Here is a 22,318-nt window from a genome sequence, read left to right as displayed (position 1 = left end):
CCGCGCGGCCGGTCGACTGACAACGAGGCGGACCAATGGTGACGCGGGGTCGGGCGGCCGCAGCCAATGGGCGCGGCAGGGCGGGGGGGGCGGGGCCGGGGCGACAGCGCTGCGGAGCTGCGGCGGTGCTGGGGCGGCGGCGGCGGGAGGAGGATGCGGGCGGGCGGCGGGGCGGCCCCGGGGGCGCTGGCGCTGGCGCTGGTCCGCCGCTGCCTCCTACTCGGCCCTCTGGGGCTGCGCTCGGCCGGTGCACAGGACGGTGAGTGCTGATTACGGAGCACCCACGGCGGGACATCTCACACCGGCACGCGTCATGGGGAGCCCCACTCCCACCGGTACCCCCGGAGCTTCCGCTTCGCTCGCCGGGATGGGAGCGGAACTTTGTGCGGGATGGGGACTGGGAAGGGGGGACTGGACGAGCTCGCCTCTGCTCCGGGACGGTCCAGGACGGGCTCTTCGCTTTGTGTGGGATCGAACCAGGATGGGCTCCCGGGAACGGTTCCCCGCTGTGTCTAGACCGGACCACACCGGGACAAGGTCGTCGTGGTGCGCCTGCCCCGGTTCCTTTCCAGAACGGGATCTCTGCCATCCCTCTGTCCCGGTACCGGACTGGACGGGGTCCCCGTCGTCCCTCTGTCCTGGTACTGGTCCAGGACGGGGTCCGCAGTGTCCCTCTGCTCTGGTACCGGATGGGACGAGCTCTGTCTCTGCCTCCACTACCCTCACATCACGCCGGTCCTGCACCCGCCCATTTTCCCCGCAGCTCCCCCAGCTCTCTCTAGCTGCCTCCAGTGGCGACTACCCCGGGTGTCTCGAGAGTCCAGCGTTCGGCTCTATCCCGCCTGCAGGGCTTTCCCAGGGAACCCCTAATCCACGGGTTAAGAGATTCGCTGGAGTTTACGTGCAGAGCCGGGAGAGCCGGGCAGTGGGCTCCATCCCGGGTACGCCGCGGAGCCCGACAGCGTCGCTCCCGGGGGGGGTTTGTGGCCGCGGATTCCAGGTCGACCCCGAGGAAATATTCACCCAAACGTGATCCCAATGTTCGTGTTTCCCGGTGTCACTCGTCCCCAGCTCATCCAAGAGAGAGGAAACAACGACGGGTCATCCAAGGCATGATTCTCCTCGAGGGGAAACTGAGGTTCAGGGACAGGCTGGGATCACTGGAGGCAGAATCCCGCTACGTTCCCCAAGTATGATTTGAGGCTCATCATGCAACTGTTTCCACCACATCCCAAACCCACTGGGGGAAGCGGGGGGGCTTTCCTGGGGCCCGCAGCGTGACAGAGGCAGGAGTGTGCCGGACTTTTATCAGAGCATTGCCTTGTTGTGTCTTTCTTGCATCCTGTCAGAAAACAAACAAATCCCTGGCAGGAATGACCCCAGCGGGGCTCGGCCGTGAGTTCACCCTCACCCACCGGAAATCCAGTTTTCACATTTTTTGGGAGGGGAGTAAAGTTTCCATGGCTGGGGGCAAGTCCCCGTGGCTCTGTCTTGGTTATTCCTGGCCCCTCGGTAGCATCTTTGGAGCCAAATTCCCAGGAGTGCCTGCAGCTCTCAGTTTATCTCTGGCATTCCCTCCCGGCATGCGCTGGTCACACTCAGGATGTTTTTAACAAAGATTTCCTTTCCTTGGATTGGTTTTTCCCGGAATGGGTCGCCACGGCTCCTCTGCACCACCAGTATGGATATGGAGCTGGGGGAATCCATCCAAAACCCCCCAGTTGGACTCACATGTCCAGCTGTTCTGGCCACATGGAGTTTTCCATGCAGATCCCAATGGCTTTGACTTTCTGTGATAGAAACTCCCCCCAAATACCCCAAATTTCTCTCATCCAGCAGAGCACCCTTCTGGGAGCTATTGCCCTGGCAGGCCTGGGGTTCCCACTTTCCCCCCAGCCCCCACTCTTGGAGGCCCTGATCCTTCCCCACTCTGCTGTGTCAGTGGACGCTGCCCAGAAGGGGGTAAAGTTGGTGATTTCTCCCAGTTCCACAGGATAAACCTCCCCCAGTTTGGATGCCAGCCCCTCCCACAGGCTGGGGAGGAGGGGGCTCTGTGGGGGGACTGGCATCTTTCACATCCATCCTCCCCTTTTTTATCCCTGCAGGATTTTCCCTTGGTGGCACTTTGTGTCGTCTCCCAGCGACAGCGAGGGGAGCCAAGGCTGGGCAAATATGTGCCCACCATCCCTTTTCTTTCTGGCTGTGCCAGGATGATGCTTGGCAGGAGCAACAGCTTTTGGGGGATGTGGGGAGGAGGTGTTGAGCACTGGGCCCCTACAAATGCCAGGCCCACACAGTGGGGCTGAGTGTGCTTTCCCCCTTTCCCTGCACCCCAGTCCTGCCCAGAAATTCCGGCCGGGTCTCAAGGCCGGATGCTTTCAGCTTATTTCCAGGATATTCCCTCATGGCCAGAGGCAGTGAGCCCAGAGAAAAGCCCCTTTTGTGATGGGTTTGGCATCATCCTGGGAAGGAGGGAATGGAGATGCAGCTGCCCAAGGTTATCCTCAAGGTCAAGGCTGCAGTTGGGGGGGGTCCTGGGGGCTGCCCAGTGCTGTACAGCCCCATGGAGTGGGGATATTCTCTCCCTGAATCCTTTTATATCCCCCCAAATTGCAGTTCTCCTGGACTGGGGGATATAGAGGAGCTGGAGGTTGAGGGATATCCTGTGTGGCTGTGGGGGAAACTATGGCAGCTTCATCCTTGGATCTCCCTGTGAACCGTTCCCAGTGCCAGAAGCATCCAGAAAAGCCACCAGAAAATGATGTTTCAGATGACAAAAACATTTGAAGAGGCTGCAGGTGCCCAGAGGTTGTTCTGGGTGTCTCACCAAGGAAGGAAACTGAGGCAGGGAACTGCCTGTCTGAGCCCTCTTTCCCGTGTCTCTGCAGGAAATGGTTGTGGCCACACATTGCTGACACCCCACAGTGGCACCCTGAGCTCCAAGAACTACCCGGGCACGTATCCCAACCACACCATGTGCTGCTGGCGGCTCCAAGCCCCTCCGGGCACCTCCCTACTCCTGGCATTAGGGGATGTGGATCTGGAGCCCTCGGAGCATTGTGCCCACAGCTCCTTGCTGCTCGCTGACCCCCAGACTGGCACTGCCTACGGTAGGGGGGATCCTGGGAGAACTGAGGCAGGGGTGATACAATGTTGTGGACAGGGAGAATATCAGGAAAATCTGAGATTTTAGCTGATTTCATCATGGGAAGGGAGAATATCTAAGGAGGGGGGTAACCAAGTGGGGCAGTATCCAAGAAAGGGGATATTTGAGGAGGGGGTATCCAAGGAGGGGAATATCCAGTATCTGATGAGTGGGTTATACAAAGAAGAGAAATATCCAAGGATGGGGATACCTGAGTAATGGGGTACCTAAACAGAGGGGATGATATCCAAGGAGGAGGATAACAAAGGAGAATAATATTTGCAAATGGGGATATCGGAGGGAGTGGGTTCCCAAGGAGATGATTATTGCCAAGCTTGGGGGGGGGGAAATGCCCAGATGGGACCAGATGCTGCCACTGAATAATTGTCAGCCCAGCCACTGCCCTAGTGCTTCCAGGATTTTCCCAGACAGATTTAATGGTCTTGGAGGGATTTGACAGCACTGAGAACATGACAAGTGCTGAGAAAAATATCTTGGGAATAGGGGAAAGCATCAAGTGATGGAGTGGGATGGAGGATCAGCCCTGGTGAGGGGCAGGAGATGTGATGGGATGGAGAGGAGCCAGCTTGGATCCATGGGACTGGGAGTTTTGCCTGTTCTTCAGGGCTTTCACTCTTTCTGGGCTAGTCCCCAGAGGGGTGACAGCACGCAAGGTCCTGTTTCCCACCCCATCTGCTGTGGCCTCAAGGACATAATTGTCCCCAAAGCTAAAAGACATCCTGGCCCCAGGCTGAGACACAGCAATGTGGGAAAGAGGGGAACCCCCGGATGATGCTCTTGGGGGGCTGGGGGAGGTGGCCAGGCACCCACAGCCCCTTTGGGTGCCACTAGGCCATGCCAGCATGACACAGAACTTTGGTTCCACTCCCTCTCCTGTGGCTGACACTGGCCCTTGAGAAGTTCCAGATGTTTTTCAGGAAGCGGCTGGAGCAGGCAGAGGCTGTGGACTCTTTCCCACTGACTCAGAGCCAGTGTCTGGCCCCTGGCCTCATTCTGTTGGGACGTGGCAGGGTCCCCATGGGGGTGGCAGCCGAGGAGTTCCCAGCTCCCACACTGTCACTGAGAGCCGTACAGAGGTGGCACCACTGACCCAGGGCAGCGCTGGTATCTGGCAACTGGTGGAAGGGAAATCTGCATGTGGGTCATCTGGATCTTATTTGCATATCATGCAGACCTCAGTTCTGTCATACGTGTGGCATCTCTGCGTGCACATCTCTCCCACGTACCCTGGGATCAACCTCCCAGTTCAATATGACCCAGCCAGGATGACGATGTGGGTCAGGGTAGGGAAACTGAGGCAAAGGGGAAGGTGTTGCCGGCATCCCCAGGGGAACACAGGGACACAGTTCCCTGTCCCCAGGACAACGTTGGCATTTGCTCAAAACATGTCTCAGTGCCCAGAGGCCTTGGTGATGGGCATGATACAGAGCAGGGCAATGTAGGGGACAGAGGGTGATGGCAGTCCAGGGACTGGGGCCACCTTCTGTCCCCAGCTGGGACAAGAGATGTCCCTAAGGAATCCACCTGCCTGCTAAGCTGAAGTTTTAATCAGGGAGATGGAAATACAAATTAATGTGGATTAAATGGGCGGGGGGCAGGGGTAGGCAGTCTAAGAGACAGCTTCAGCAGCACCTGTGAAGGGGGACGTGGGGAGGAGACAAGGAGACAGCTCCCATTTTGGGGTCCCATGGAGTGATGTCACATGTACCAGTCGCTGTATTGGGGGATGTGGTGGCAGGTGCCCAATGAGGGCAATGGGGCCACCCTGGGGCTGGGACCAGCCTGGGCATGGGACCACCCTGTTATGAAGTTGCCCTGGTGTGGGACCATCCTGGAACATGGCACCATCCTCAGGATGGGACCAGCCTGACATGCAGCCATGCTGCATGGGACTATCTTTCAGCACCCTGGTGCTGGGACTACCTTGGGGATGGGCCACCCTGGATGTGGAACAACTCTGGGACCACACTGAGCACAGCCCAAATGCCTGAGCCCCCCTTGGCCCTGGCAAGGGCCAAGCCGGGGGACGTGAAGTCCTGGGTCCAGGTGCCCAAGCATGTCCCCAAGGATTCCAAATCCTCTCCATGGTGCCATCCCTGCTGGCAGGGCCCTACTGCAGGAACTCCGTCCCTTCTGCCCCACTCCTGGTGACAAACTCCAGCACTGTGACCGTCATGTTCAACAGCACCAGCCACCGCTCAGGACGAGGCCTCCTCCTGTCTTATGCCACCTCACAGCACCCAGGTATGGGGGCAGCATCCCCTGGGATGCAGAGACACCCCTGGGATGTGTCCTGGCCCATGCAGGGGCATGAAGGGAGCTCCTTACTGACTCCAGGATGAGCTCCCATTGCCCTGAGCTCCCTGAACATCCATGTTCTCCCTGCCGAGGGGCAAACATGGGAGACCTGCAGGCCATACAGCCAGCTGAGACCCCTTGGAGAACCCTGAACCCCCAAGTCAGGTGGCAGCCCAATATCAGGCAGGGCCACAGGCACCATAGATTGTGCCACGGGGCCAATGACTGCAGGGACCAAGGGGCATCCCTCCCTGCCCCTCCAGACACGGGAGCATGAAAGGCAGAAGCCAAATGAGGAGCAGGATTCAGTGGGAAAGGGGAATGGGGTGCCCTGGCGCAGAAGTGGGTGTATGCTGTGGGGCAGGCAGGGGTTCCTCACCCTGGGGTGTCCCTGCCTTGCAGACTTGGTCTCCTGCCTGGTTCGAGGCACCCACTACACCCAGGAGCACGTCAGGTGAGTGGTCAGGGGTGGGGAATGGTCCCATTTTGTTGTCACTTCCTGCAGGGGTCCCCATCAGTCCTGGTATCATCCCCATCCCTCTCCTGAGATACAGCTCCAGTGGGATGGGAAGCAGAGCAGGTATGCAGAGGGGGTTGGATGGCAGGGAGCCCTGACCCAACCCTTACCATGTGTTTCAGTGTGTACTGCCCTGCAGGCTGCAAGGACATCCATGGGGACATCTGGGGCAACCCAAGCCAGGGCTACCGGGACGTAAGTGTGGGGACCATGGTGCACTCACCAGGGATGGTCCGCACACCATGTGTGGCCATTGCTTGTCACCCCCAGCAACCCAGAGGTGATGAGTATGGCCTTGGGGTGCTTGGGCCTGCTGTGGGGGTCTGCCCTTACTCCCCGCTCCCTGCAGACATCGGTGCTATGCAAGGCAGCCGTGCATGCTGGGGTGATTGCGGATGAGCTGGGCGGGCAGGTCACCCTGTCCCGGGAGAAGGGGATCACGCTTTATGAGTCAGCCTTTGCCAACGGGCTCCGCTCCAAAAGGTGGGTGAGGAGTGGCTGGGGCTGTGCTCCACATGGAGCTGTGGGACACACCCATGCTGGCCCTGGGAAATTGCCACCCCTCCGTTTCAGAGACCCCAGGGTTTGTTCACCCCATCTGATGCTTCCCTGGTGCTTTCTTCCACACAGGGGATCTCTCTCCGAGAAGCGACTCATATTCCACAAAGGTATTTTTTTCCCATTTCCCCTGAAATGAAGGCATGATTTTAGCTGTCCGACCTGGTGCCACCCCCGTGTGCCCGGTTGGGGTTTTGAGGTTCCCAGTGTGCTGTCCCCTGTCCCCAGCCTGTGATGATGTGCTGGAGGTGGTCGCCTTCAATGCCTCATCCTGGTGGCATGAGGTGAATGTGCTGGGCCAGGACCGAGCCTGGGTGGCCGAACGGGCAGCACTCAGCACCACTGGCCACTCCTGGGCAGCCGAACCTGGCACCGAGGCTGCCTGGCTGGAGCTGGACCTGGGCACCCGAAGGAATGTCACAGGTGAGAGTTGGCCATCAGAGGGACAACAGCTGCCTGTGTCCCCGTGCCACCCTGACCACTGTCCTCCCACTGTGCCAGCTTCACTGATCCCCATAAAACTGCCCAGGGCAGTTGCACCCCCATAACTCCCAGAATGCCCTGGAGTTCATTGTGCCATGGTTTTACTGGTGCAAACTGAGATGCAGAGTGCACGAGCCCTCCCCGCTGCTCCTGTCCTCCTTTTGTCCCTTTGCCCCCCTCATCTGTAGCCATTTCTGGGATTAACAAGTTAATATTATGCTCTTGCATCTGGTGCCAGTGAGCGTCTTTTGTCCGGCCCAAGCCTGCCAAAAGCAGGGGCTTTGTGTGCCAGCGGCTGGCAACCACAGCGAGGAAAATGGGGACATTGTCCAGCCAGAGGCTGGAGGAGGGAGGAATGCAGGGCTGGCAGCCAGGGCTGGAGGTTATTGGTTCCTGGGGGCAGAGCAGAGCATCCCACACTGGAATCTGCCACCCAAAACCCCTCTGCCAGGTGACATGTCCTGCCCTCCTGGTCCTTTCCCAGCTGGGTCTTGAGTATCCCAGAGATGGGGGTTATTCCAGCTCGGAGTAGGAGGCAGTGAGGTAGAGGGTGACCCTTCCCCAGCCCCGCAACCACTGACTGACAACAGGGACCCCCCTCCTGCATTCACAGGCATCATAACAAAGGGCTCCTCCGAGCAGCACAACTACTACGTGACATCCTACCATGTCTCCTCTAGCCGCGACGGGAAGAATTGGAGACCCTACAGAGGCAGCAGTGGTCAGGAGGACAAGGTGGGCATGGGGAGAACATCACAGGGCTGAGACGCCCTGCCCATGGATATTTGGCCATTGGTGTCCCTTCACCCTCTCCGGTAGGTGTTTGAAGGAAATGCTGACAGCCAGGGGGAGGTCTCCAACGCCTTTATCCCCCCCATGGTCACCCGCTACATCCGTGTCACACCGCAGAGCTGGCACCAGCACGTGGCCATGAAGGTGGCTGTGGTGGGCTGCCAGCTGGTACGGGTCCACGCACCCCGTCCCTACGGTGAGACCCTCCACAGGACTTCACACTCCCATGTCCAGAATGTCCTCCTGGGGCCTTCACCTTCCTGTGCACGCAGTGGTGGTCCCGCAGTCACGGTTCCTGCTCTGTCCCGTAGTGCCCAGTGTCCCCAGGGAGGTCCTTGAACCCACCAGCCGCCCAGCCAGCCACACCCCCATCCCTGGCATCACCCTGGACCCAGAGAAGGCAGGTGGGTGCCAAAGGGGGCTGTCCTTGGGGTGCTGCATTGTCTTTTGGTGTTCCAGGTGCCACCAGGGCTTCATCCCCCTGTGGGAACACATTGATTTTCCTCCTCTAGTGGGCCCAGGTGGGCTCCTGGCTCTCATGGGTGCAGAGGGGTGAGATGGGGGCCCAGGGGGCTGACACTGCCCTCCCTCTCCAGGTTCCACGCTACTGGTGATGCTGCTCATTGGCGGCTTTGTGCTCCTCTGCTCCTGCCTCCTGCTCCTGGCTTTCCTCTGTCACAGGAAGAGGTTGGTCCTGTATTGTCCCCTGTTTTGCCCTGGGGGACTTGGCATCACTTCCCCAAATTGTGGCAGCTTCATCCAGCTGCTCACCAAATCCCAAGGGGTGCAGCCCCTCATGCAGTGGGTGTGAGGAGATGGGTGGGGGTGGTGGGCACAGGGCAGCTGGGACCTCTTGCCCCATTTTGCCTCTCCTCTTGGCAGGAAGTCAGCAGTGGAACTGAACTGTGGGATCACAAAAGGTAAAAGGGTCCACAACTCCTCCCCAAAATCAGGGGTCTGTGTGCCGTGGGGTGCAAGCTGGTTTAACTGGTACTGCTGCCAAGCTCGGACTTGTCCTACCCCCCACGAGTACCTGCACGTCCAGTTGCCTGTGACAACTGAGGGTTTCCTCTCCCTCCCCAGGGTACCCCAAACTGGAGTTGAGCCAGGTCTGCTCCCTGCAGAGCCTGCCAGCCCCCAGCCTGGCCTCCTTCCCCATGGCCCCCACACCAGGGGACTTCAGCCAGACCCATTCACCAGGTAACGGGGACATCAGCATATGAACTGGTCTCTCAGCCCAGAGCGGGAGCCGAATCTTCCCGACTGCACATCCCTCCCCATTCTGGTCTGACCCCTCCTGCATCGTGGTCCTGTGGAACAGGCAGGCCCTGATAAATTAGACATGCCCATTTAATTATTATAATTAATTATTATAATTTATTGTAATAACACCACACATTATTTAGTAGTAGTAGTCCACCTCAATCACAGCTGTTGGCACTGGAGGGTGGCTGGGGACAGCAGGAGGCCCTCTCTGTGGTGTGGTAGAGGAATGTGGGGTCTCCATGGGTTGGTGCCCTGCCCTGGGTGGGTTTTGGCAGTTTTCCTATCCCTGAAAGTCCAAACATGCTCAGTTTTTCAACCCACTCCACCCACCTCTGCCACTTCACCATGACCCTCCTGACACGGCAGCCTCCCTGTTTCAGAGTACGCTGAGCCAGACCTGCTGCAGGTGAGCCCCAGCAGCCAGACAGGTCCCTCCACCTTCAAGCCACTCCTGGAAGAGGGCTACACTCTGCCGCTGGTTCTGAGCCACTATGACGTCCCAGGAAAGCACCATGAGTACGCGGAGCCACTGCCACCAGAGCCTGAGTACGCCATGCCATTCAGTGAGCTGGAGCCCACTGGCACATGCCGCAGCACTTGCAGCATCACAGGGTCTGCCGGGTGCTCCCCAGTGCAGTACCAGACCCCTGGCCTGCGGCCCGGGGAGCTGCCAGCTGGGGTGGAGCAGGCTGGCAGCCCCTATTCTGAGGGGTCCCATGGGTGGCCTAGGCACTGTCCCCTCACACATGTGTACCATGAAGCCTTGTGAGGAGGGGAGCACAGTAGTACGATATTGGGCGAAGGAAGGTGTGTAAAGGAGGAACTTCCCCAAGCTAGCAGGATGCTTTCTTAAAATAATCCTATGTAAATATATGTATTATATAAAGAAACACAGATGTGGAGCTCAGTGCCCCCCACCGCCTGTTGGCCCGGGATGCAACCACCCACCCGGCCTAGGGTGTTAAGAGTCATTGTGCCACCTCTCCCGCCGTTCGGACGCAACAACACACACCGGAGCGTTAAAACCGCTTTTGCAGCATTTTACACTCCTCTGATGCACAGTCTCTGTCTGCCTTTCACAGATGCTGGGGTGCCGGAACAGGCGGTTACCGGCAACCCTCTCACAAAAATTGTGCTTCCGAAATCTCTTGATGTCGATTCCGCAAGGGTGGCGCGCAGCCCCCCCGTGCCACGCACGACAGAAGCCCTTTTTAGAGCGTCTGCGCTCACCCACCGGCAATCGGAAAGCACCGGTGTACCGGATAGGTCAGGGTGAGGGGTGCCGCAGAACACAAAATATGATGTTCGGTGTGTTTATTCTTTTATCCTCCGTTACCCATTTCTTATGGCCATTTCTGTGGCTTTCCCGCAAAAAAGTGCCGTTTTCCCCGCTTTTTAGCCGAGCATGGTTATGCAAATCGCGCGGGGCATGCTGGGCACGCCTCTCCCCTGGAGAAGGGCGGGGAGGAGGAGCGCCCTTGGCGGGAGCGTCATGGTGCGCACGCGCGCGCAGGCGGACTCACTCCCCATTGGCCGCAGCGACGGCCGGAAGCGGAAGCACTGCCGGGTGTCGGCGGGCGGCGGAGGGAGCGGCGGTGGCAGCGGGGCTTTGGAGTCCCCGCGGGTCATGGGGAGGTACGGGGGTCTCGAAGGGGCTGCGTGGAGCACCTGGGGATTCCACACCGGTGTTTCAAATCCGGGAGGGAGCACAAGAGTGGGCGCCGAGTCGCTCCTGGTGGCGGTCGGTGACCTTCGTTCTGCCCCGCGACTCTCGGCGGGGATGTTCTACACTGGGAGGGGGATTCATTCCCATCCCGGCGGTCTCCGTGGGGCTGGTGAGCGCTATAAGCTGGGGATATTCAGCCTGGAGAGAAGGCCCCGGGAAGACTCAGAGCCGCTTCCAGTGCCTTAAGGGGCTCCCGGGGAGCTGAAGAAGGACTGGGGACAAGGACCTGGGGGGACAGGACACAGGGAATGGCTTCCCACTGCCAGAGGGCAGGGCTGGATCGGATACTGGGAAGGAACTCCTCCCTGTGAGGGTGGTGGGGCCCTGGCACAGGTTGCGCAGAAGCTGTGGCTGCTTCATCCGTGGAAGTGCACAAGGCCAGGCTGGACGGCGCTTGTAGCCACCTGGGACAGTGGAAGGTGTCCCTGCCCATGGAAAGGCATGGAATGAGATGAGCTTAAGGTTTCTTCCCATCCAAACCATTCTGAGATTCCATGATTGTGTTTAGGTATTTGGTGAAAATCTCTATGGTTAATGGAATTGGGAGCCCCCTGAGCACTCCAGGGAATTTACTGTTTGTCATTAACGTGGATTTTAGTTATGGCTCTAATGCTGTGCTGTCCCAGAGCTGAACAAGTCATGGTGCTGATCGTAGCATCCAAACCTCCTCCTGCCCTTGAGGTAGCTGCTGCTATGGGGGTCTGGGTTTACCTGGACATCAGCAGATATCAGGATGCTCGGTTTCCTGGCAGAAAAAGGGAGTTTGGTCATATATTTCTTCAGAATCCTGCAGGATGTTTGTCCTCTGCAGCAGCAACTGTGTGATCTTTTCTGATAAAAAAATTTGTGGCACTGTAGTGAGGACAGCTTGTGAAACTGTTTCCTCTAACCATCTTGTGTAGAATGGGTGATACAAAAAGTATCTGGTGTTGTAGGAATGAGAGTTACGTGGAAGAGGAGGAGGCCAGAGGAGGTAACGCTGACTGGTGATGTTGTGGGAAGGGTGTGGGCTATGGCTTCTGCACTCACTGGGCTCACAACAGTTGCTGATGTAATTAAAGATCTAGACACTCAGCTGTAAGTAAATGAAGCTGGCATGTGGGATCTAACCTGTGAATCTGTTCCTCCCATGAGTTTTGTGTTCAGGGATCTTAGTGGCATGTGAAGGGTGTACTAAGATCTGCAAATAAACCAACATAACGACTTTATGCTGCTAAAGTGCTTCTGCCCAAGGATTCTGGGGCTTTGTCTGAAATCTGAGGATTTTAGTGCTTCTTTTCCTGCACAGTGGGTAGGAATTCTTGCTTTGTGGATCTGTGAAGTGAGGCGTGGAGTGAACAGCCTGAGATCAACCCCAGCTAAAACCAAGACTGAAGGTCCCTCTCAATCTTGTGCTGGACTCCTCAGCCAGAAGTGCCAGCTGAGGGGTTTAGGATGTGAGGATGATGGTTTTCCATTGTTAATTAAAATTGAGCTGGAAACTTGCTGAGGGCATTGCTGAAGGGTGTCAGGCATATAAATTCCCCTCAAAGGGCTGCACATCTACAAGTGCATGAGTGTGCATTGGAGTGAAGCACTAAAGCTTCTAAATTCTCCCATGTGCTTTCTCGTGTGGGTTTTGGTATTAATTAATTCAAACTAACCAGGCTTGCTTTGATGAAGGGAAATGTCTATTTGTAGATCAGGGAGCAGACAGTGTGTGTGAATGTCTCATAAAGTTGGTTAAGCAAACTCTTCTTTTTTTGTGAGTTCAGCCTCAGCTTCTCAGCCATCTCTGGCCCCACCATGATAGGCTTTGCCATCAAACCATTCCTTAAACTCTCTTTCCCTGTGATAGACCCGTCATTGCTGCCATGGTGGTTGTGGTAGTGGAAGGTGAAGGGTTTGGATGAATTTTCTGTCACGGAGCAGTGAAGACAGAGCAAAACTTCACTGAGCCTAGGACTCAGAGCAGAAAGAGAGGGGGTGCCAGTCAATGTTCACCCCATGACCAACAACCTGAGTAACTTCAGCACCTGCAGGATCTGTGTAACCACACAATTCACTTGTGGTTCACCATTGGGAGTTCCATAAATCCCACTTCATATCCTGTGGCTGTCAGTTGCCCAGTGTGGGAGAAACAAGCGGCAGGTGTGGGCACACACATGTTCCTCCCCTTCTGAGCAGATTGTGCTCACAGAACCCAAAATGAACCGATGTTGTCAATTCCAGATGGAGGGGTCACTGCAGGCCGGGCTGTGAGTGTGATGCTGGCAAAAACAAGACCCCCACGCTGTGGAGACCCCAGGGAGGCTGGGTCCTGCCTTCTCTCCAGGGCTCTGGATTGTGGGGATGAGGGATTCCGTGCTGCTGCAGCAGGAATGAGCCATGTCCTGCAGTTGAATCTGCTCTGAGTGACCTGTTCTTTGTGGAAAATGGGTTCAGGAAGGCTGTGTGGGTGTGGAGGTGGGGGGGTTCAGCTCAAGGGATGAATGGGTGGGTGGGTCCGTGCTGCTGTTCACCAGTCTGCAGCCACTGTGCTGCTGGAAAACTTTTCTGTACACCAGAGAAGGTTTTCTTTGCTACTAAGCCTCACTTCTCCCTTCATGCTGTGAGCAGAGATTCCTGATCTCTAAACTCCAGGCCCTGTCAGAACACTGCAGTTTTCTCTGACCTGTTCACCCTGCTGAATTCCTTCTATTTGCTAACTCTGGCTTTCCTCTCCCTTTCTAGTTGATTGATTTGGATCGCCACAACCCCAAGAAGAAGCAGGACCTAGACAAACTTTATGATCTAAAAGCTAAAACCCAACAGATTATGAACCAGTTTGGCCCTTCTACCTTGATCAACCTCTCCAACTTCTCCTCGATCAAGCCAGAACCAGCCAGCACCCCCCCGCAGAGCTCCATGGCTAACAGCACCACTGTGGCAAAGATGCCAGGAACGCCCAGCGGAGGAGGGCGGCTCAGTCCTGAAAGCAACCAGGTAATTCCATCCCCAACTTTGGGACAACAGGGATGATGCTCAGGCATCACAAGCATCAAAGACTTGCCTGTGGCTTCATTCACCTTCTTTAAATCACTAGCAGAAATATAATGTTTGTTAAAGTATCAGTTACTGAGTGAGCAAGACTTCCTCACAGAGTTCCTCTCTCCCAGGTGCTTACTGGCGGGATGGTGATTGGATGCTGTAGGTGTAGAGGTTTTACCAGCCTTAGGAAAGTGTATATTGGGGTGTGACAGTGGAAGTTATTTTTATATGGGGTTTAGATGGGAGAAGTATGGAGAGAAATGGGTGGTGAGCTGCAGGTTGCCCAGAGAAGCTGTGGTTGCCCCATTCCTAAGAGTGTCCAAGGCCAGGTTGGACAGGGCTTGGAGCAGCCTGGGATAGTGGAAGGTGTCCCTGCCCATGGCAGGGGGTAGAATGGGATGAGCTTTAAGGTCCCTTCCAACCCAACCTGGCATGTAGCCTTTGATGTGCCTAAAACAAGCTGCTGCCCAGGGAATGCCCCAGCATTTTTCCCTGATGGCTTTGCTGGCACTCAGACATTTAGGAAGTGCACTAGATCCCTGCACAAAACAGCCACAGCAATGAAGGAATGAGGAAGGGCAGGTATTTCCCATCTGTGTCTGGTTGACCCGACCAGGCCAACAACTTCCATCCGTATGTTTTAAGACTCGGCATCCTGTTCTTCAGCCCAGTGTGGTTTCTGCTCCTGCCATGTCTGACTGCCCTGGAATAACCCAGCACTCCCAGAACTTTGTTTTCCATATGAAACACTGAAGCTAATAAGTGCTAGAGCCATGGAAAAGCTTCCCTTGTGTCCTGAGCACAACTTTAGTCACTGATATGCTGATTGTACTTGCTGTCTGCATCTTAACACTTGTAGTTTTGCCTTTCCACTCCTTGCCAGCAGCATTTTAGTGCTGGAAACATTTATCCTGGCTGCTGCACTCCAGTTGCTGTCCAGAGCAACCACTGGTGCTTGAAAATCATTCCTTAATACCTGATATTTCTTATCTCTGTCATTCCTGAGCTGATAGACTATGTCAACAGTGTGACTCAGCCCTGGGGGCATTGGGAAGGAGGTGGTTGTGGCTGTGGCTGTGCTCCATGGGCAGCTTCTTTGCTGGAGCAGGGCAGTAAATCCTTCCTCTCCTCCCACATGCTCAGGTTTTAACCAAGAAGAAATTGCAGGACCTGGTGCGTGAGGTGGATCCGAATGAGCAGCTGGATGAAGATGTGGAAGAAGTAGGTTCCAGCCCGTGGAAAGGACTGCAGAAAGAGTTCATTGCGGTTTTGTCACAGATCAGTGGCTCTTCATCCAAGGAGGGAGCTTTGGTTCATTTAGCACTTGTTTTCCTCCCATGCAACCTTCAGCCATCCCTGTTTTTGTGCATCCCAGTCCCAAAAAGGCTTTTAGAACAGCAATTGCAGCAAACACCTATGAAGTGCACTCCTTTGAGTGGAATTTTAGATGCCACAATTTAAGAAAGATCTAAAACTATTAGAGGGCACCCAAAGGAGACTCTGAAGATGGGGAAGGATCAGGAGGGGCCACAAGAGCAGCGATTGAGTGTGTTCAGCTGGAGCAGAGGAGATTGAGGGCAGAGCTTAGTCGAGGCTGCAGCTCCTTCTGAGCAGCAGCTCTGATCTTTGCTCTCTGTGACCAGGAACAGGACCCAGGGAATGGCTGAAGCAGGGTCAGGCTCAAGATCAGGGAAAGGTTCTTCCCCCAGAGGGTGACTTGGGCATTGAACAGGCTCCCCAGGCAATGCCAGCTCTCCAGGCAGCCAAACTCAGGGAGCATTTGGATAATGCCGTCAGGCACTGGATGGGGATTGCTGGGTGTACAGGGCCAGGAGTTGGCCTGGATGATCCTTGTGGGTTCCTCCCAAGTCAGAACATTCTGTAATTCTAAATACCAGCTTCTGAGGGCTTGTTTTCATCTTCCCACATCATTTCAGCTGCTCAGTACTGACCGGGCTGGTTGTTGCCCTTGTTCCACCACAGATGCTGCTACAGATCGCCGATGACTTCATTGAGAGTGTGGTAACAGCCGCCTGCCAGCTCGCGCGGCACCGCAAGTCCAACACCCTGGAAGTGAAAGATGTCCAGTTGCACCTTGGTGAGTGACCTTCTGTCTGGTTTTTTCCCCTCTACCCCCAGGTCTCAGGTCCTCCTGGAGTCAGGGCACAGCTGCAGTGCTGTGGTGCCTGTGAGTAGATAATGTATCCCTGCCCATGGCAAGGGGTTGGAACTGGACGAGCTTTAATGTCTCTTCCAATTGAAACCATTCTGTGAATTCCAGAACGCCAGTGGAACATGTGGATCCCAGGCTTTGGTTCTGAAGAAATCAGGCCCTACAAAAAAGCCTGCACTACAGAAGCTCACAAACAGGTAAGAAGCCCCCACAACACCAGGAATCATATGGAAGGCTGATATGGGGATGGTGGTCATGGTCTCCTGACACTGTGAATTTGTGACCTCTTCCAAGTGGCTCAGACTGAAAATTACTTCCAGAGCCTCCTGACCTGTTTGTGCAGAGGGTTGAGGTTGCTGTGTCTCCTCAGCTGTGTTGGCTTTGCCCTAAGAAAAGCAGCAACTCTTGGTGCTGAAGGGCTTGGGAAGGTTAAAACCAACTGGGATCTGCACAGAAGCACTTCTCAGCTGCCCCTGGCAACTCCAACTCTGTGCAAAGGGACTGATACACCTTTAATTTTGCTTTGAAACTGCATTGGGCCACTGCTTTTTAAGCCGTGGTCAGAGCCTAGAAGGAGCTGCCCTGCAGTGGGTTCATGGGTGGTACTGCAGCTTCCACTGGGCAGAGAGGAGGGCCTTGAGATGGTCTTTGATTCCACTGCCCCAGGGTGCCAGGTGGAGCAGCACAGACACTTCCTTCTCCTCTGACTTCAGCCTGGGACCCCATTAAGATTCAAACAGACCTGAAAGACCTGCATGGAAGCAAGTCAGGCAGCATCCTGGGGGTACCTGGGATACCTTGTTCCTGCTGTGGGTGGTTGTGCAGTCACCTGCTCTGAGCTGCTCAGCTTCTGATGGTTTTCCCTCTCTTGTTGCAGAGAATGGCACTGATCCGCAAAACTACCAAGAAATAGCTCCTGGGCAGAGCCAGAGACACCACCAGTGCAGTTTGGGAAACCTGCCTCTCCACTGAAGCCTCCACAATGTCACCTGTGGGATATTTTTTTAATGCTTTACAAAGAAGCATCTATTTTTTATTAATGGTGCAGCAATATCTTGACTTGATGAGGGCACCTGCCAAATCCATTCTATGCCCTGTTCCTCGTTCCTCCTCAGAGTGTGACATATCTCAAACAGAGACTTATTTGTGACTTGAAAGTGGTTTATCGTACAAGTGATTATCCAAGGGACAGAGCATTTGATCGTGTGGGACAGTATTAGAAGCATCTGTAGAGGTTTTTGTTTCCTCCTTCCTGCCCCTACCTGCTCCAGTACTTTGTAATGTCAGTGTTTATATAAAGACTTACATTTGTTTTTCATGAATAAAGAAATTATTCTAAGCTGCCGGCACAGGCTTGTGCTCTTCAGGCAGCATTGCACAAGGGATGGCAGGGGCAGGGTCCCTGTCACCTCAGCTCTGTGTGTGGTGCTGTTCTGTGGGAGATCTCCTGACAGTTTACAGGGAACAGAATTGTGGAATATTCTGAAATGGAAAAGATCCCCAAGGATTACCGAGTCCAGCTCCTGGCCTGCCCAGGACACCCCACCAATCCCACCCTATGCCTGAGAGGATTGTCCAACTCTCTCTGGAGCTGTGGCAGCCTTGGGGTCATGCCTATTCCCTGGGGAGCCTGGTCAGCGCCTGAGCACCCTCTGGGGTAAGAACTGTTTCCTAAGATGCAATCTATTCCTCCTCGACACAGCTTCAGCTGTTCCCTCGTGTCCTGTCCCTGGTCACAGGGAGCAGAGATCCAAGGTGTCCCTTGGGAGGAGCTGCAGATGCTGGCGCATCTGTTTGCTCCAGGGTGAACAAACCAAGTGCCTTCAGCTGCTCTTCCAGAGGTTTCCCCTCCAGACCCTTCTAGACCACAAGGACTTGGCCAGTCCCTCAAATGCCAGTCAGGGTGGCCAGGTCACTTTCCTCCTGACCTCCAGCCCAGAGTGAGTCCCTTCCTCGTTGCTGGGATATTTGGACCGTTGGGAAGGGGATGTTGTGACAGGGCAGCAAGTCACGGTCCCCCTAATTTGGTCTGTGCCTGAACATTGAAAAGGCCACATGCCCTGCCTGTTCCTACTGCTCTGCTCAGACCTCAGGGGAGCTAGGGGGGATCGGGGGGGTGGGGGATGGAGGGTGGGCTGTTGTGGTGATGAGGGAGTTGACAGCACTGCAAACCCCTGCATTATAGGGAGGCTCCTGCAGCCCTAGGCAGAGCTGGGCTCATCCTCCCTGTCCAGCTCTCTGGAGGCTCCCGATACTTGCAGGGGGAACCAGGATGGGTGAAGTGATTCCAGGACCATCCCAGGGTCACTTTTCATCGCTGTGGGATGAGGAGCCTGGGGAGCTCCTTTCTGCAGCCTTGTACAGAGGATTTTTTTGCAAATTATATTGTATGGAGATTAATCTAAAAGGGAAAGTGGGCATTTCCTCAGAACAGTATGTGGATATTTTTGCCTTGGACTCAATCAGGCGTGTACTCAGCCGGAGTGACAGATACATCATCTGAGTTCCATGATAAATTTTTCACTTTTAATTTTATGTGGGAAAACTTCAAGAATTTAGGGCAGGGAGGGGGTGACACTGACCTCTGCGGGCCTGTGAAGTCCCACCGGGGGACTTCACCCTTCCAGTGTGCTTCCTCTTTCCCAGGAACCCACAGGAAGGCAGAGGGTGACCAGAGGTATTTAATGCAGCCACGCCACTCCTGCCTGTGCCTGGCTGCTCCATATCCACTTCCCCTCCTGAGCCCAGCATGTCCCTCCCTGCCTTGTCAGTGTCCACAACTCTAGCACAAGCATCTCTTCCACTTCTCCTCCTCCAGTGCCTGAGCCTTGGGCAGCACCTGCAGTGGGATGCTGCTCTTCACCCCATCCCACGCCTCAGTGGCCACCAACCGCCCCATCTGCAGAGCTTGGTAAATGGCCACCGTCAGCATCTGGAAGGCCTGGATCACATTGGAAGCGTCTTTGGCTGAGGTCTCCACGTACTGGACACCCAGTGATGCTGCCAACTCCTCCGCCTCCCTCTGGCCCACCCGGCGCTGCCCAGTCAGGTCACTCTTGTGCCCCACCAGCAGGAAGACCATGCGGAAGGGCTGGATCGTGTCAGTCACCTCCCGGTGCCAGCGCCGGATGCTTTCAAAAGATGCACGGTTGGTGAGGTCAAAGAGCAGCATCCCCCCAGCCGAGTTGCGGTAGTAGGAGCGAGTCACAGACCTGGGGTGCCAAGAGCAGGGGGATGAGTGGTCCATAGGGTTCCCTGTGGTACCTCAGGCAGCATGTTCCCTGCCTGCAGGGTGGCCCTGGCTAGGACCTGCTCCTGCAAGCAGCACCTTGTGTTCAAAGCACCATGAGAGTAATGAGAATCAGCCTTTTGCTGTGTCAGTAAGAGCTCCAGGGGCAGCTCTGTCCCTGTTCAGCCACCAAAGCTCATCTGTCTCCTGCAGCCACAGCCCCCAAGTGCCCCTGTGTCTGCAGCCATGTCCCCAGGGCTCTGCCATCCTGTTGTCACGGTCCTGGAACTCTTCTGTCCCTGCTTCCATGTCCCCAGTACTTTCCCATCTCTGCTGCAAGTCTTGGAACTCTCCCATTCCTACAAACCCTGATCTTCCACTCTCCCATCCCCTGCAGCCACATCTCCCAAGCTGGCTGGTGGTGGAGACAGCTCCACAGTGAGGTGTGAAGGCTCCTAGCAGTTGAGCTGAGGAAGATGTTTTGCCCAGCACCCAGTGGGCTCCCAGCTGTTCCCCTGCCCCTCTGCAGCTGGTGTGGCAGGGGGGTTCTTGGGGGGTACAGTACCCCCTTTAGAGGTTGAGCTAGGGCTTACAAGGCAGTCCCAAGGGCTTCTTTCCCTTGGCTTTGGCTTTTGGCATGGTGGTTCCTCACCCAAAGGGACAAGTGGGAACACAGCCACATCAAGGATCTCCTCCCTGGGCTTGGAATCACCCCAATCCACCCCAAATCTGGAGGGGGGACACCCATCTCCACCACACCATGGACCTACCTGAACCTCTCCTGCCCGGCTGTGTCCCAGAACTGCAGCTTCACTTGAAGCCCTGGCTCCAGCTCCACGAATTGGACGTAGAAGTCCACCCCCACCGTCTGGTTGACAGCATCCAGGAAAACACCCTCGGTGTAGCGCCGCAGCAGCGAGGATTTCCCCACTGTCGAGTCCCCCAGCATGATCACCCGGAACTGGTACTGCCACTGTGGCTCCATTGATGCCTCTGCCGGCTGCCAGGAACTGCCACCACCCCCTCACCAGGAGCGTGTTCAGGCAGGCAGGGAGCTCCTCCACCCAGGAGGCGTTCCCAGCACCTTCAGTGCTGCATGGCTGCTTTGGAGCCCCTTTTTTCCCTTTATTTTGGCTCCATCCAGCTGGAAGTACTCAGGGGTGCCTGCTCCCATTTTCCAATGGACAGGACACCCTGAAAAGTGTCCCAGACTAGGGGAGCTGTTTGCCCCACCAGCAATACCCCCCAAAGCAGAGGATCCCCCATGCCATAAGTTGAGTGCTGTGCCCCTGCCCGGGATGCAGTGCTTGGCACAGCCTTTACTCAGTGTGGAAAAGCCTTAGGTTTATTAAAAACACTCCTACAGCAGAGTATTATTTTTTCAGACCCCCAAACTTAGGTTTGAAATGAACCCAAGCCCAGGTGGGAGACCCAACCCCATAATCACCCAAGGGCTGCAGGTGCCAGGTGGAGAGAGAAGCATCCCCTCGAGTTGGGGATGTCGCCCTATCTTCATCAGCACAGGCAGTGCTCCTGGGGCTCCCTCCCTGCTGGGGGCTGGCGGCGACTCTGGTTGGGGATGAGCCTGACGCCATCACATCCCTGGTGTTGGGCAAAGATCCCCTGGCCCAGCTCCTGCTGCATACTCCCAGCCAGTGTCTGGAAGGTCAACTCCACGTTGAAGTTGCTGCGGGCTGAGGTCTCCACAAAGGCCATGCCCAGGTTGGTGGCGAGGTGTCCGGCTTCCTCTGCTGACATGGCTCGCTTGGCCACCAGGTCACACTTGTGTCCCCACCAGGACAAAGGCAGGCGGTTGGTCCCCTGCAGCCTCGCGATACCACTCAGGGATGTGCTCAAAAGATGCCTGGTTGGTGAGGTCAAACACCAGCAGCACCCCCGCTGCACTCCAGTAGAAGGAGCTAGTGATGGACCTGGGCATACCCAGCAGGGTTTCAAAGGATACTGGGAAGCTCTCACACAAACCCTAAGATGGGTCTTGGGAGATTTTTGGGGTGACAGATTTGACCTCGGGAGTGGGAAAGGGAGGCCTGTCTTGGCCATTTACATCCCTGTTTTCTGTTCAGCATCCATCTCCCCAGACTGGGGGGCTCCAGAGACCTGTGGGTTTTCAGGGACTCTGTGGTACCATTATCTCCCCAACAGCCCTGGTTGCAGTGGGGATGGGGCAGCACTGGACAGAAACAGGGCACCACCAGGACCAACCCTGGGATCCCCGAAAGGTTCCCAGGGAAGAGGAAGGCCTGGGAGCCCAGCTCCAGCCACAGCACTTTGCTCTTCAGCCCTTTGTGCCCCATTTGAGCCTCTCTCCCACTCCCAGGTGCTCCTGGCTCCAGCCTGATGCAATCAGGAAAAAACACCCAGCCTCAACCCAGCCTCAACACTGCAACCAGCACCGGGCCCTGCTCCCTTGGCTGCTGCCCTAAACAGCTCCAGTGTTACTGCAAGCTCAGCACAAGGTGTCACTGGCCCCTAAAACATCACCATCCCAGTGAGCCATCACTGCCTGTCCCTGCATGCCCGGACAGGGATCTACAAACACCCCAGGGTGGGAGAATGACTCAGTGGGCTGCTGGGGTCCACATTCCCACCTTACCTGAACCACTCCTGGCCAGCTGTGTCCCAGAGCTGCAGCTTGGCCTTGCCGGTGGGCATCAGGATAGTCCGGCTGTAGAACTCAACAGTGATGGTGGGGCTGGGGGTGGCTGCTCCACCAGGACCTCCACCAGGCCCATCAGCGAAGCAGCACAGCAGCAAGGACTTGCCCAGGGCCGCATCCCCTAGCACGATGACATGGAACTGGAAGTGCCCCTTGGGGTTGGGATCCTGGGGGGAATCTGTCACTGTCTCCATGGCTGAGCTGGCTGGATCCAGACCCTCCACATTCCTGCTGTGCTAGCAGCAACAGGACAGGTCTCCACCCTTGTCCCAACCCCACCTGGGGACAGGGATAGCTCTGGCCTCGCAGTCACTCCGGTGGACAAACAAACTGTTCCAGGGATGGAGCTCCGTCTCTTCCTCCCCGGTGACACTGAGGAAAGTAAGAGGGCTAAGTGCTCTTTCATAGTAGGTGTACATACGAA

At 56.0% G+C, this 22,318-nt stretch overlaps 4 protein-coding genes and 1 non-coding gene across 9 annotated transcripts; 2 read left to right on the top strand and 3 right to left on the bottom strand.

Annotated features, from left to right (window-relative positions):
- The first annotated feature begins 150 nt into the window (after positions 1-150).
- LOC136301561 (discoidin, CUB and LCCL domain-containing protein 1-like) lies at positions 151-10,478 on the top strand. 4 transcript variants are annotated; one of them, XM_066204670.1, is made up of 15 exons: positions 151-259; positions 2,889-3,110; positions 5,273-5,410; positions 5,867-5,918; positions 6,104-6,176; positions 6,331-6,464; positions 6,612-6,649; positions 6,768-6,962; positions 7,636-7,757; positions 7,842-8,010; positions 8,126-8,218; positions 8,411-8,501; positions 8,697-8,734; positions 8,898-9,014; positions 9,461-10,478. In XM_066204670.1, the coding sequence occupies exons 1-15, from the start codon at positions 154-156 to the stop codon at positions 9,847-9,849; spliced, it is 1,977 nt and encodes a 658-aa protein (XP_066060767.1). In that variant the 5' UTR covers positions 151-153; the 3' UTR covers positions 9,850-10,478. The 4 variants fall into 4 exon arrangements, with proteins under 4 accessions (XP_066060767.1, XP_066060765.1, XP_066060768.1 ...); XM_066204668.1 differs by having other exon boundaries at positions 6,331-6,649; XM_066204669.1 differs by lacking the exon at positions 151-259 and having other exon boundaries at positions 2,630-3,110.
- Positions 10,167-10,293, bottom strand: LOC136301604 (U11 spliceosomal RNA). The gene has a single exon (XR_010723909.1). It is a non-coding gene; the product is annotated as a U11 spliceosomal RNA (small nuclear RNA).
- A 136-nt stretch (positions 10,479-10,614) lies between the features above and the next one.
- Positions 10,615-17,337, top strand: TAF12 (TATA-box binding protein associated factor 12). 2 transcript variants are annotated; one of them, XM_066204675.1, is made up of 6 exons: positions 10,615-10,715; positions 13,519-13,770; positions 14,959-15,036; positions 15,799-15,913; positions 16,097-16,185; positions 16,866-17,337. In XM_066204675.1, exons 2-6 carry the CDS (start codon positions 13,603-13,605, stop codon positions 16,899-16,901), a joined length of 486 nt encoding a protein of 161 aa, XP_066060772.1. In that variant the 5' UTR covers positions 10,615-10,715; positions 13,519-13,602; the 3' UTR covers positions 16,902-17,337. The 2 variants fall into 2 exon arrangements, with proteins under 2 accessions (XP_066060772.1, XP_066060771.1); XM_066204674.1 differs by lacking the exons at positions 10,615-10,715; positions 14,959-15,036 and having other exon boundaries at positions 13,523-13,770.
- A 1,197-nt stretch (positions 17,338-18,534) lies between these two features.
- LOC136301440 (ras-related protein Rab-39B-like) lies at positions 18,535-20,202 on the bottom strand. Its single transcript, XM_066204454.1, has 2 exons — positions 19,988-20,202; positions 18,535-19,200 (listed from the first exon to the last, which is right to left on the bottom strand). Exons 1-2 carry the CDS (start codon positions 20,200-20,202, stop codon positions 18,771-18,773), a joined length of 645 nt encoding a protein of 214 aa, XP_066060551.1. The 3' UTR covers positions 18,535-18,770.
- Positions 20,203-20,732: 530 nt separating this feature from the next.
- Positions 20,733-22,088, bottom strand: RAB42 (RAB42, member RAS oncogene family). The gene is given in 3 exon segments (XM_066204727.1): positions 20,733-21,008; positions 21,010-21,148; positions 21,832-22,088. Coding segments are annotated over 3 exon segments (672 nt in total).
- Positions 22,089-22,318: the final 230 nt, after the last annotated feature.

Source organism: Chamaea fasciata, unplaced genomic scaffold (assembly GCF_029207755.1).
Source record: "Chamaea fasciata isolate MVZ Bird 193981 ecotype frontalis unplaced genomic scaffold, bChaFas1.0.hap1 SCAF_26, whole genome shotgun sequence".
Lineage (NCBI taxonomy): Eukaryota > Metazoa > Chordata > Aves > Passeriformes > Sylviidae > Chamaea > Chamaea fasciata.
Note: the sequence above shows the minus strand (reverse complement) of the source record. Positions and strands in the feature narration are given on the sequence as shown.

Excerpts from the sequence above, each read along its gene's own strand:
- TAF12 (XM_066204675.1), top strand. The coding sequence starts at position 13,603 with ATGAACCAGTTTGGCCCTTCTACCTTGATCAACCTCTCCAACTTCTCC. Across the intron at positions 13,771-14,958 it reads TCAGTCCTGAAAGCAACCAG|GTTTTAACCAAGAAGAAATT; the intron begins GTAATTCCATCC and ends CCACATGCTCAG. Across the intron at positions 16,186-16,865 it reads CTACAGAAGCTCACAAACAG|AGAATGGCACTGATCCGCAA; the intron begins GTAAGAAGCCCC and ends CTCTTGTTGCAG.
- LOC136301561 (XM_066204668.1), top strand. The coding sequence starts at position 154 with ATGCGGGCGGGCGGCGGGGCGGCCCCGGGGGCGCTGGCGCTGGCGCTG. Across the intron at positions 260-2,888 it reads CTCGGCCGGTGCACAGGACG|GAAATGGTTGTGGCCACACA; the intron begins GTGAGTGCTGAT and ends GTGTCTCTGCAG. Across the intron at positions 8,011-8,125 it reads CCACGCACCCCGTCCCTACG|TGCCCAGTGTCCCCAGGGAG; the intron begins GTGAGACCCTCC and ends TCTGTCCCGTAG.
- LOC136301440 (XM_066204454.1), bottom strand. The coding sequence starts at position 20,202 with ATGGAGCCACAGTGGCAGTACCAGTTCCGGGTGATCATGCTGGGGGAC. Across the intron at positions 19,201-19,987 it reads GCCGGGCAGGAGAGGTTCAG|GTCTGTGACTCGCTCCTACT; the intron begins GTAGGTCCATGG and ends TTGGCACCCCAG.